General features: G+C 33.8%; 1 protein-coding gene across 1 annotated transcript; it reads right to left on the bottom strand.

The window, feature by feature from the left end:
* Positions 1-3,838: 3,838 nt before the first annotated feature.
* On the bottom strand, positions 3,839-6,598 carry LOC143580696 (putative inactive receptor kinase At1g48480). The gene is made up of 2 exons (XM_077063650.1): positions 5,206-6,598; positions 3,839-4,585 (listed from the first exon to the last, which is right to left on the bottom strand). The coding sequence occupies exons 1-2, from the start codon at positions 6,581-6,583 to the stop codon at positions 3,960-3,962; spliced, it is 2,004 nt and encodes a 667-aa protein (XP_076919765.1). The 5' UTR covers positions 6,584-6,598; the 3' UTR covers positions 3,839-3,959.
* Positions 6,599-13,388: the final 6,790 nt, after the last annotated feature.

Genomic DNA, 13,388 nt, shown 5'->3' with positions numbered 1-13,388 from the left:
ATCGATTTTTGTCATTCCAACTATTATGGATCGATTGTTTATTGTTAATTTATGTTTTCCATTTATTACTAATAGTAACCGTAATCGAACAATCAAATCACGTTCAATTAAATAATATTATGGCTCGAGTTAGTTGCTTAGTTTTATTCTTCTTTTGAATTGTTTTATCAAATTATGTTGGTTTATTAATTGATAATTTACGTTACGAGCAAAGAAGAATATGTTGTTTTAATTTTAACATTGAAGTTTTTTATTTTGTTTTGTTTCTAGGATACTTGAAACCCGATTAACCCAACCAGAAAAACCAATGAGAGATTTGGGTTGGGTTTCGGGTTAAGATTTACAACTTTGAAACCCGAAGAACCCGACCCGAAAAAACGAAAAACGAACCCAAAGAACACCCCTAGTAACGGGAGAATACCCAAAATGATTCATTTTAAGAGAGAGAGAGGGTCCAAAACTGTTCTCTACTTTTGCTTAATTTCAAAAATAGTCGGTCTTAATTCAATTGTGGCAATGAGATTGATGTGTCAATGACAGAATGACACGTGGTGTCTAAACTCATCGTCAAGATGAGTTCGGATGCCTACGTGCCAGTTTTTTATTGGTCTTTTAATTCTAATCGGTAACTCTATAATCTTATCCTCATGATCGGATTGTGATAGGCTATTTCTGGAATTAATTAAAAGTGACAGGCATTTTTGAACTTTCTCTCCTAAAATGGGTTATTTTGATAATTTTTCTCGTAGTGTAACACCTCAAATCCTCATCCCGTAACTTATTACTTATTGGAGTACATATTATTAAAATAATCACACATCGACAATGTAGAAGAAAATATAATTCAAATCAACAACAATTTAAAAAGAAATAGATTGTGGTAACATAATAGGCAACCACATGTGACAAGCATGTCATTTCATCAAAGTGGACATAACTTTCGATTAAATTAGATAATTGTTGAACATTTCATACAACATGCATCTCAGTCTAAAAACAAATAAAGCCACTTAAAGTGGGCACGTAGAAACTCACCTGAACAACACGCAATTATGTTAACATAATTAACCTTATACATTTTAGTCTCTAGCTCACCAAAAGACAACACACCTATATACACAATAATGTTTCACACTACGTACGTTTTTCATTTACACTAAACCAGGATCTATCAGTTGAAACACATTGTTGTGAGAGTGATTCTGGGATGGAGGGATGAGATTCAAATAGTTAGAAAGATTTTTGAGTTCATGCAAAAGTTGATTTTTGTTAATGATAACAAAGGAATGAGATTTTGGAAGACAAATGCTAGAAAAGAGTTGAACAATATACCATACTTCATGGATTTTTTGAGAGAAAGAGGAAGACTGCTCATGTTTTGTTATGACAATGTATCCAAGATTACATGGTTGAAACTTCTTTAAACAGTAGAGCACATATGCCACATTGGCATAGATTTTTGTGATGATTCTTTCTTCTTGAAAGCCAAGGATTCATTTGAAAATAACCTTAGAAACCAAACAATCCTAGGGTGGTTAGTGATTAGAATCATTATAGCGCATTTGGGATGAATTGATAAAGCAAATAAAAAGGAACCAGGCGCTTTCCTATACACACGTACCCACACCAAGCATAAGATGGTTCATCTAGCCTTACAACATAGTAACAAGATGAAATAATAAATCATGGAAGATCTCTTCATTTCATTATAATAATTCGAATGTATATATTTAAATCCCTCATTTGTCTAGAATCGCAAACATATGTAATATTTGAGAAGTACAAAAAAAAAAGTTAGAATCTATCTCAAATTCGACTCACAAATATACATGTGAAAGTGATTCTTCCAAAAGTTCAACATGTTTAAACTATGAAACATATATATAACTTTTTTTAATGAATTCAGGTCTACCGAGGTGATCGAGTCTGGAGCAGTTACACTTCCCACCTCAAAAGCCAGCTATCAGTTAGGAGAAACTCACAAGCATGTCTATTTTTAAGTCAATAATTATTTTTGCCTTTTAACTCAAAAGTAAATACTTGAAAACACTTAAGTTTCTTGAGTCCAGAAGAGATATTTCAAGATTATCGAAGATTCCAAAACTTCAAATTTAGTTTATAGGCCTCGAGAGTTGCAGTGGCAATTAGGGGAAAAAACAATTATTACTATTATTATTATTATTATTATTATTATTATTATTATTATTATTATTATACTTAGTACACAAAACGTGGCAATAAAATATTATTTATTTTGAATTCTCGGTTTGTAGATTTGGAACCAGAGAGCCAGAAACAAAATGTACAATGTATCTCGTAGATGAGACGAGATTCCTACCTAGTAATAAGAACCATTGATCCAACACATTATTAGTTCGAGTTTTTTACCAAAATGGGTGGAGAGAAAAAAATATTTATCAATATAGGTGATTTGAAAAGTAATTACCAAAACAGGTGAAGTTACTTTTTTCTCACTCCTAATCTCATTAAATAAAAACAATTCTTATTAAATATCAAATATATTACATTTATAAAATTAAGAGGCTTGTTTATAAACAAATTATTTTTTTTGTCATATCATAACAATAAAGAAAAATAGCAGTAAGGATTTAAAATATTTTTTCAAACTTGGAATTTTCAAATAACTTATTTAAAAAACATTTTTCAGATAAGTATGTACAATCTTTTTTATATATATAACGTAGATTTTAATATGTTTATGTTTTATATGTAGATGCCATACTACTTTTTAATATATAGATATGAAATTATTGTTATTATATGTATAAAAGGAAAATGTATGTATACAGAGGATTTTTATTTTTCTTGTTATTCTTATAAAACATATATTTTAAATATATAGTATTTTTTTGGGAACGTAAGCTATACGAGTTGCAGTACTGCATCGGTACCTTCACAAATCTAACCGATTCTGTCCGAACAATATCGGTACCTGTATCAGTATTATTCAAACCGATATCGGTACTCGTTGATGTATCGACGTCTTTTTTGGCATATCACAATTTCATTATTGTGATTTTTCCTAAATTCTTTGTTTTAGGTATTTAGAAAAATAAACTTTAAAAAAAATATCCTCTAACTGTTTGTTCTAAAATAAAAAACTACATTTTAAATTGTTTAAATATTTTTTTAATTCTCAGTTAAAGATGTTTTTTAATGTTTCCATATATGACTAGACTAAAGAAAACATTTAAAACAAAAGGCTACTTAAAAATGATCTAAAACAATTATGTTTAGTCATAAACAACAATTATTAATATTTGTATATAAGAAAAATAATATATGACTAAAAAGACGAAAAAGAGAAAAATAATTGATTTAGTTTCTAACCTTTTTCAAAAGACGGTTCTAATTTTTTTTAACTTCCGCGTAGAATTGTTTTTAGTCATATATATCGTAACACTAAATAACATTATTAACTAAGAATTAAAATAAATTATTTAAACAAAAAAGTTAAGATATAGGTTTATTTTTGAAAAAAAAAACTGGAGAATATTTTTTTGAAAACCATGTTTATTTTTTTTCTTATAATAAAAATTGTTTTTATTCAATGGGATTAAGAGTGAGAAAAAAAAATTTTCACCTATTTTGATAATTACTTTTCAAATCACCTATATTGATAAATATTTTTTTCCTACTTTTCAAATCACCTATATTGATAAATATTTTTTTCCCTTCACCCATTTTGGTAAAAAACTCTTATTAGTTCCATATAAAGCACACTTTTTGCTGACCTTACAAATACTAGCTTTTCTAGCTCATTACCTTAAACAGAAGAGACAAGACAATTAACACAACATAAATCAAAACACAATATCTCATATCCACTTAACAACAGTCTTGGCAAAGAGCAAATAATAAAAAAGCAATCATAATTACACCAACATGACTACTACAAATCCAACTAACACAACAATTCAACTACCTTATCTTGACACTCAATCCGACTCCACCCCACGAACCTGATCCCCGTTCAAACCATTATCCATCCCTCTCATCAGAGAAGCCCCGCACAGATCCTCAATCCGCCCCACCACCTCTGACATTGTGGGCCGCTTGTCAGGGTACTGAGCCGCACAGTCGATAGCCAGCTGCAAAAGCTGCACCATTTCCTCCTCGACGTTCTGGTACCTTAGCAACTCAAGGTCAAACACCTCAGAAGTCCACTCTTCTTTCACCGTTGACTGCACCCATCTCGGGAGGTCAACCCCTTCTTCATTTAAAAGGGCGTGTGTCGGGGCCTTTCCAGTTAGAAGTTCCAATACTAATACTCCAAAGCTGTAAACATCAGCCTTTTGGGAGACTCTGCGAGGGTCAGTGACCTCTGGTGCGCGGTACCCGGCCACTCGGTTTGGGGTTGAAGGCAGGCCCACGAGAGGGGCTAAACCAAAGTCAGAAACACAGGCCTCTAGAGATTTGGTTAAGAGTACGTTTGATGATTTGATGTTCCCGTGCGAGGCGTTGTCACCATGACTGTGCAGATACTCGACGCCTCGGGCAACTCCGAGAGCAATGGCTGACCGGATTTCCCAGCTCAGTGGTGTCCTGCCGCCTCCTTTGTTCCCTATAATAATCAACAATAATAATCAAAACAATGCTTTTTTAAATTAATAACCATAATGTTACTAACCATAAAAGATAGCCAGGTCAATTAAGGTTATTATTCATCTCTAACGGTCAAACGAGTAAAATAATAAAACTGGTTAAGGGGAATCAATCAAGTGGTTACCTAAACTGTATTAATAATACATAAGACTGCCTATATTAATCATTATATTTCTATAAGTTAATAAGCACATTTGGCACTTTTAAGTTTTAACTATTTTAAAAAGTTTTAGACTATAAATTCCCCCAAAAAAGCAAAATTGAACTAACTAAATAAATGTAATTACAAATATTAAAAATCTTTTGATTAGCTGCTTTAACTCACCAAAGCTCAAATCACCAGGAATATGCAGTTTCACGTCTAATAAACTTAACGACGCAGAATGGTTGTTTTGCAAAAATGTGACGCTCGATTTAAAAACTAGCAAACTTCTATGGTTCGTTTACGTTTTTGATGTTTTCATAACCTATTTGTTAACCAAATTACCCGAAAAAGACAATTCAATTATAAACTATGCATTCCTAAAGTATAATTAATAGCTGCAAGACGATTTAAGAACAAAGGACAAGAAACCAAACCATGAAGGAGTGCAGAAAGGCTGCCCATTGGCATATAATCATACACAAGCAGCTTCTCCTCTTTGTTATAATAATAAGCTCTAAGCGGAACCAGATTCTGATGATCCATCACCCCGACAAACTCAATCTTCTCCTTAAACTCCATCTCCGACACCGTCACATCCTTCAACCTCTTCACCGCCACCATCATCCCACCCTCCAACACCGCCTTATACGCCGTCCCAAACGTCCCTTTCCCCAAAACCTCCGCCGAAGCCCTCAACAAATCCTCCAAATCAAACACACTAGACGACGTCCTGAAAAACACAAGCTTCTTATTCCCAACACCACCGCCACCACCATTCGCGCTCGACGGCGTCGACATTGCCGCCGCAGCCGCTGCCGCCACCGAAAACCCATTACTCCCGTTCCCTGTTCCAGCCCCGGCCCCAGTCAACGGCTTTTCCCCTAAACTCTCCGCGTCATTGATCTTCCTCGTCCCTCCACCGATATCAACCGAGCTCGTCTTCTTACTCTTCCTCTTTCGACAACAAACAAAAACCAACAACCACAAAATAACCAAAAACCCTAAAACCGAACCAATCACTATCCCGGCAATCGCCCCACCCGACAAATCACTCCCCTTCTTCTTATCCCTATTTAAATCCACCGAAATCGCGGGCGGGACGATGACATCCTCCTTCGGACATAATACATCAAGCGGGCTCCCGCAAAGCGAAGTCCCGGTAAACGCCTCTTTCTGCTTCCCCCGAAGCGACTTTGGAATCGACCCGTTGACGTTATTAAACGACACGTTAAACTGATCCAAATTCGGGTTATCCAAATCCGGTAACTCACCGGAAAAGTTATTACCCTCGAGGTAAAGAGTTCGCAACCGGGTCAAATTACCAAACCCAGTTGAAACCCGACCCGAGAAGTTATTCCCAGCAAGGTTAAGCCTCACAAGGTCACGTAACCCGAAGATAAACTCCGGGATGGTACCGGAGAACTGATTGTGTTGTAAATAAAGGTTACGTAGTTGGGTACATGAGGATAAGTCGGATGGGAGTGAACCGGTGAGTGAGTTGAAGCGGAGGCTGAGGGTTTTGAGTTGGGTGAGGTTGGAGAATATTCCGGCGGGGAGTTGGCCGGAGAGGGAGTTGCCGGGGAGGTGGAGGGCGGTGACGCGGTTGAGGGTTAGGTCGCATTGTACGCCGGACCAGTTGCAAGGGGTGGAGTGGGTGGTGGGCCAGAGGAGGGTGCGGCCGGCGAGGGTGTGGCGGAGGGTGAGGAGTGCAGCTCGGTCGGAAGTGAGATCTGCGGCGGTGGTGGTGGAATGGAAGAGAATAATGTGGAGGAGAGAGAAGAGAAAGAGGGTGGTGGTTACGGAGGCTGCCATTGGAATGGAAATGGGAAGTGAGAATGCAGTTGAGAGGAAATGAAATGGGTTATGTTTTATTTTTATTATTATTATTTGAAGGTGAGGGGGGGGGGGGTACTGGTGAATGGTGATTAGTGTTTGTTGTGTGCTTTCATCATCATCACCGAAAAGCAGCACGGGAATGAAAAGGAAAGAGAGAAAGAGATACAGACTGTAATGTAACCCCTGGGTTGTTGAATGAATGAATGAATGAATGAATATAAGGTTGAGGACTGTCTTTCTTTTTTCTTTTCTTTTAAAAAATTTATTTTTATTATTATTATTATTATTATTATTATTATTATTATTATTATCCTTTCTGATATTGTATGCAAGGACGAGATCGGGACCGGTACGGTCCCGAAAATCGCGAATTTTTGGTAGCGGTATCAGTACCGAAATATTATGTTCGGTACCGGTAAGGGACCGGGACGGTACCCGGGATTGAAGGTAAAAATTCGGGAAATACCGGTCATGTGTTGTATCGGTCCCGTACCGAAACTCAAAACTTTGGTATCGACGGTACCAAATCGGTATCGATTTCGGTACCGGTACCATTACCGATTTTGCTCATCCTTATGTTTGGTAGGAAACTTTTAGGAGCTTTTAGCTTCAAACTTTTAAGAAAAAACTCAATTGCAAGCTTTGTTTGGTTCAAGGAGTTTGAAACTTTTATGTTTAGATAAAAAGTTTAAAGCTTATACTAGTAGCGTTTAAAAAGAGCTACAAACATTTATTTTAATTTACTTAAATAACCTTCCAAAATAATTACATTTACTATTATTGTTTTTAGTTATGTCTATTTTAGTAATTTTATACGTTTTATTAAAAGCTCCAGCTACTATGTCAAACATCTAAATATATCTAAAAAACTACAACTATCAGCTACCATCACTCTGCTTCCAACTACAGCTAGTTTTGCCAAACATACCCATAGTATGATGATAGGAATCCCGAGTTATTCATTGAATACTCAAGTTTAATCATTACAAACAATATTTGGAGGGGACATGGGAAAACTCAATAAAGAAAGACTTGTTCTCCAGTCCAATCCTGATGATATCCGGGTTTTAACACTAATGGGCATTCGGGTGGGTGATCTTTTGTCATTGAGTCACCTCATACGGAATACCTACACAATTCTCCATTTGTATGTCGTTTGAAAACAAAAATATTATTTCTATTATTATTTGTTTATATATTTATCTATTTTATCATCTTTTTTAATATTGTGATTGTCGTATAACTTACTCTATTTCTGTCCCGCGTATTACCATTTTCGTTTAATTTAAATTTGAGTAAGTTAGTATTTCTCCCTCGTATTAGTTTAGTTTTTTGATTGCTTTTAAATGAAGGGATTGACTTAATTTAGATCGGATGAAAAGACTGAAATGGTTAATGAGCAAGGCAGACCCCCGCGTTTAAGGTTGTTTCCTAAGGCATAATTGTTATAAATAAAAACTAGTATTTACACCCTCGCGTTACGGTGGATGTGTAAAACTTTGTATTTACATATCTACTTCATTCGAAAGCATGAAGTTACCACCACCGCCGCCTTCGTTCGACATTCCCTCTCCCACAGCCAGGAAGTAACATTGACTATTAAGAAAACTGAACACAAAGTAGACATAAAAACGTTGAACCACACACGCTCGTTATCACACAAAAATTAGACTGAAACATAAAATATATAAAAAAAGTAACTAAGTCAACTTAACATCTACGCGTTGCGATGAGGCTGTTAAATGGGAAATAAGCATAACATTCAACCACACACATAAATTGTAGTGCGTTAACTCATTAAATTCAAACGTAAACGTTAAACAAAATTAATGTAAAAGATGAAAAATATAGGGCGCCAAAGTTGATATTGGAAAAATTTTGACGACTAAAAATAAAATATATTTTATGACTTATAAATTATGAAAGTGTAGGGACCAAAAGTAAAATAAATGAAAGTTATATAAAAAGAATATTACATGGTACAAACTTGAATGCACAATGTACAAAAGACTAATGCATACTTCTCCCACTTTTGTTATTATATAAATATATGTGTTTTTATATAAATTTATTTTAAAACAAAAGCATGTAAAATGACACTTCGTTGCAACGAAAAGAACGTTGGTCTACGAAACATAAGTTTTGAGTTCAAATCATAAGCGTGCCATCGTTTTCTTTTACCTTTAGACGCCTACATCCTGGTATCTTTAAGGGTTATCGAGGACGACCATTGTCGTCCCTGCATGTGAGGGTCACATGAAGATTGTAAATGAAACAAAACGGACAACATGATCCATAGGGCTAAAACAATAAAGAACATATTTTGGGTTTAAAAGGGTTAAAACCCCAAACCACATGGGCCAAAATAGTAATTTATTTTTAAATTTTGTTTTGAATTTGATATAATCTCATAAAAAGTTATTGTATTAAAAGATTTCTAAGATATTTTTAAATTTTGACTTTTAAAGTTTTAAGATAACTTACAACTCAATTAGGCCCCGTTTGTTTTTTTTAGAGATTTAAGTCTGAATCTGAATACCACATCTGAATGTTAAGAAGTGGTTCAAATGTCTGAAATCTGAATCATTAAGAGGTGGAGGCTAGAGACGAACCTCTAGTCGTCGGAGATGGAGCCTAGTCTCCGGGTTAGAAGTTAATGGAGGCCGGAGACGAACGTATGTTTTTTTTGGGTTAAGAGGTTTTCAGACCCACTAAAAGCTCTTACTGGTTCAGATGCTATTAAGACGCTGAACCTCTTAATGCTAGAAAAAAAACAAACAGCCTCACGTCTGATTACGTCTGACCGAATTAGACGTTTTCCTCTATTCAGAGAAAAGAGACAAAAACATACAGGACCTTACTATTTGGAAAAGATATTAATGTTAAAAAAATAACAATAAATAAAAAGATTTTGCCTTTATGTAGTAAAGCACCAAAGCCTAAATTCAGTGAGATTATGATGATGTCATTTTTAATAAAAAAATATAGTCAGTGTTTTGAGTCAATTAAACAAATTTGTCCCAGGAGTGAGCAGTGATTGAATGGACGGATTTAATTTGAAAGCTGGTATCAATTTATTAATGTAGAGGCATTTATGGAACTTCTAACAGGATTCATCTGGAAAGAAGAATTGTGTATCCACTATCCAGCGGCTATTTATTGTCTTTTAGTTGGCAAATGTATTTTTCTTATTCCAACTATACAACATAACCCAATATGACAAAAGACAATTTTGTACTTCTGTGATCGCAAATACGTAGCCTAAGCCCACAAGGAAAACTTGTCTCCCAAAGACCCGTTACGGTAAAACCTAGTTAGGATTGAATTAGAACGTGGTTTGAAATCTTTACTTCCTTTTCTATGCCAGTTGAGCTAAAGCTCATTGGTGTCGGCAGTTGGCAAATGTCTTCTAGTTGTTGAAATTATTTTATGAGTAATTGAAATTATTATACTGAGAAGTGTTTAATTTCAAATTTATCAAAAGAAATTGTATATAAATGTAATTTGGTAAATATACATTATTTGACAAAAAGGAAAAAAATTAATATCATATTACACATGTGTATATGAAAAGTAAAAATAAATTATCAAGCATACAAAAGTGTTTTGGTTGCATATGTGTCAAATGAAGAATTAATAATGACTTCAAGAATAATATATACAAGTTATTAAAACTATCAAAGAGTGTTAAAACCATGTTTTCATCTTTTTTGCATGCCTTGTGTTCCCATCATTATTAAAAGTGAGAAATACACTGTAGAAATTATATGCAAGGTATGTGTCATTTTGGTCATTTTGTGGGTCCATTTAATATGGACAAAGGGGTCAAACCGATAAATAAAATAAAAAGTGTTTGAAAGGAAAGGCATTATGCATAAAACAATATTATTATTGAAAGTAAATATTTTATTCTCAGATTTGACAATTGACGCACTAGTTATGACTTATAATTATTTTTTTAAAGTGTCGTCAAACAAACATCGTGAGACGCCAGCTTTAGGAGACTGAAAATGAAACTAAAGCAATCACTAAATCCGAACACCCATCATATACTTGCATATGAGTATTGCGATAAGGCTATGTTTAGTAGGGGGTTACAAATTTGGAGGATAAGTGTCATGTGGCGCATAGCCAGTAAGACTATGTGTACTGGGTGAATAGCTGGGGCGAATAAGGGCTACAATAACTGAGGTTTTTACTAATAAAAAGTTCCTAAATGTCTTATCAAAGGTCACAAAGACGTTTGGGATAAAAATGTTTAGTTTTTCGAAAAAAAAATGTGATTTTGTTTGGCAAAAATCTTTTTTTCGACAACCTGCAACTAAGGTTGTTAGACTTTTGTTAGTCGCAGACCATTGAGAACAAATATGATAAAATGCGAGATCATTATCACCAAATTCGTTAGTTGGGACCATCAGCGACCAAAATATGATAGTTATTATTAATAAAACAACATACCTTTTTTTAATTATAAACTTAATATTCCATAAAATAAAAGTAAATTTTTCATTAATAAAAAAATCACATTACATTATTAAAAATAAAAAATTGCATAAAATAAATATAAAATTTACATGAATTACTAAAACATAACTAAATTAAAACGAGCAATCCGAATATGATCACTATCGTACCCCTTTCCCATGGATCATCTTGTTTGAAGTTCTCTTTCACTAGCTCATTGCTATTGTACTCGCCCTCTAATCGATGGTTCAAGTACATTCGATTGTAAAGTTGATGCATGCTATCAAAATGATCCTGCTTGTCAAAATCATTTGAGGAGGATTTGATTGTTGTACAACGGGGTAAGGATTTGGTTGTTGAACAATCGAGGGAGGGTTTGGTTCTTGCACTTTTGGGAGAAAGATTGGGAGAAAGAATTGATCGAAAGCCGCATTATAAACAAAGCTATCATCGTCACCTCACCAATCTTTAACATTAGGGGAGGGTTTGGTTTTTGCACCTGAAGATGAATGTTTCGTTGATCTGCCATGAACACGAATATAAAAGTCTAGACATGAAGATGCAAGTTGCGTATTTACAATAATTGAAAATTCAATCGTTAGAATAAATAACCGATGCAAAATACTTGTTGGAAGATGTTATTTCTAACCTCACTTTGTTAATTTATTTTATAATTTGCAATTAGTTTTTGTTTTTGCTTTAAAATTATTTTTTCAAAATTTCCATTTGAATTTAAATATATTATATTATTTAAATATATACAAAATAGAATAAAAAGTAATTTATTTAAAAAGAATTTGAATAAATATAAATTAATTGTAAAAGTAGGTGATGCTTTGATAGTTTGTTGTTGTGAAAGAAATTAAGTTGACCTATAAATGAAGTTTGAAATATGGTGTGGAGCTAATGACTATTTTGTAAAGGTTCGTTGTTGTGGATTTTTTCCTCCGGGTAATTATAATAAGTATTTTGGGATTCTCTCTCTATATATATCATCCTCTATTTTAAGTGTTTGTTTCTCTAATATCAAAGTTTATGTGACAAATGTTTAGCACAATGCACAATAGGTTGGATTTGACTCTAACATGTTGGTTCAAAAATTTGTAATATTTTCGGAGAGCATGCCTAGTGGGCTAACGCCCACATCCAAGTATCCACCTCGAAAGAGAGAGAGAAAAAAAACGCCCACACACCACTATTTCTAGGGCGTTTTTTGAGCATGTGGGAGCGCAAGCATTAATGAGTGTTAATACCAGTACTGGCCTTCCTTAAGGCAAGCAACTGAAAATGCAAAGTACTAATATCATGAAGAACGAAGATGCAAAAGACTAATGTTCGAAAGACTGAAACGCAAAAGACTATACTCTCACGAACTAAACTAAAAAGAAATGATCAATAGTATAGCGATATAAACAACTGATATACCTATCAGATTATCAAAACAGTTGTTTCTCTCATGTGTCAATTGTTCTAAATGTACTTGTGTAAGTGTTATTTTCAGTTGTTTTCTCTAACAACTGAAGATGTCACTTTCATCATTTAATTAGGCCCTTGAAGGTCATTGTCATCGGAACGCCACTCTAGATCTCTCTTATATGTTATATTCTTTGTAAGTTTACGTTAATCGTCTATCAATGGAACTAGTACAACTACACACTTAAAAATTGAGATAGAGAGCTGTTTGATTGATAAGTTATACTCTTATGTTATATGAATTCTAGATTATTAAGCATTTGACATGATTTCATCTTAACTTCAATGTTATTTGACGTTTGTGTTCGAATTTGCTTCCGTAGCAATATGTGGTTCATTGGTTTGTGATGTGAAGATTATCTAATGTAATAATTATTTAATATTTAAAACAAACTTTATAATTATAGAATGATTATGGTCACATTTTTTATTGTTTTGTACGGCAGCCTCCTAAGGGGCAGAGTGGTCGACGGACCCTAACCCGATTCCTCGTTAGACCTGAATCTTTTTAAAAAAAAAACATTATATATATTTTCATGAAAAAATATGTATATATAATTATTAAACTCAATTACATAATCACTAGCTTAGTTTAGTAACAAAGATGTATGACTCTCAACCTAAAAGTTGTTGTTTTTAGTCTCACTTAAGGCTAATTTAAGTCTATTTTTATACGAAAAGTATTTTACACAAGCCAACTAACAACAAACTAAGCACATTAAAAAATTTTAATTGTTTAAACAAAAAAAAAACTTTTTTACTTAAGACTCAAAAGAAATTTTCAAAAAGATTTTTAACAATTATGGGGACAACCCTATTATTCTGCGTTAAACGTCATACGTAC

The sequence above is a fragment of the Bidens hawaiensis genome, unplaced genomic scaffold (assembly GCF_021521415.1).
Source record: "Bidens hawaiensis isolate Kalapana, Puna unplaced genomic scaffold, B.hawaiensis_p1.1 tig00030549_1, whole genome shotgun sequence".
Taxonomy (NCBI): domain Eukaryota; kingdom Viridiplantae; phylum Streptophyta; class Magnoliopsida; order Asterales; family Asteraceae; genus Bidens; species Bidens hawaiensis.
Note: the sequence above shows the minus strand (reverse complement) of the source record. Positions and strands in the feature narration are given on the sequence as shown.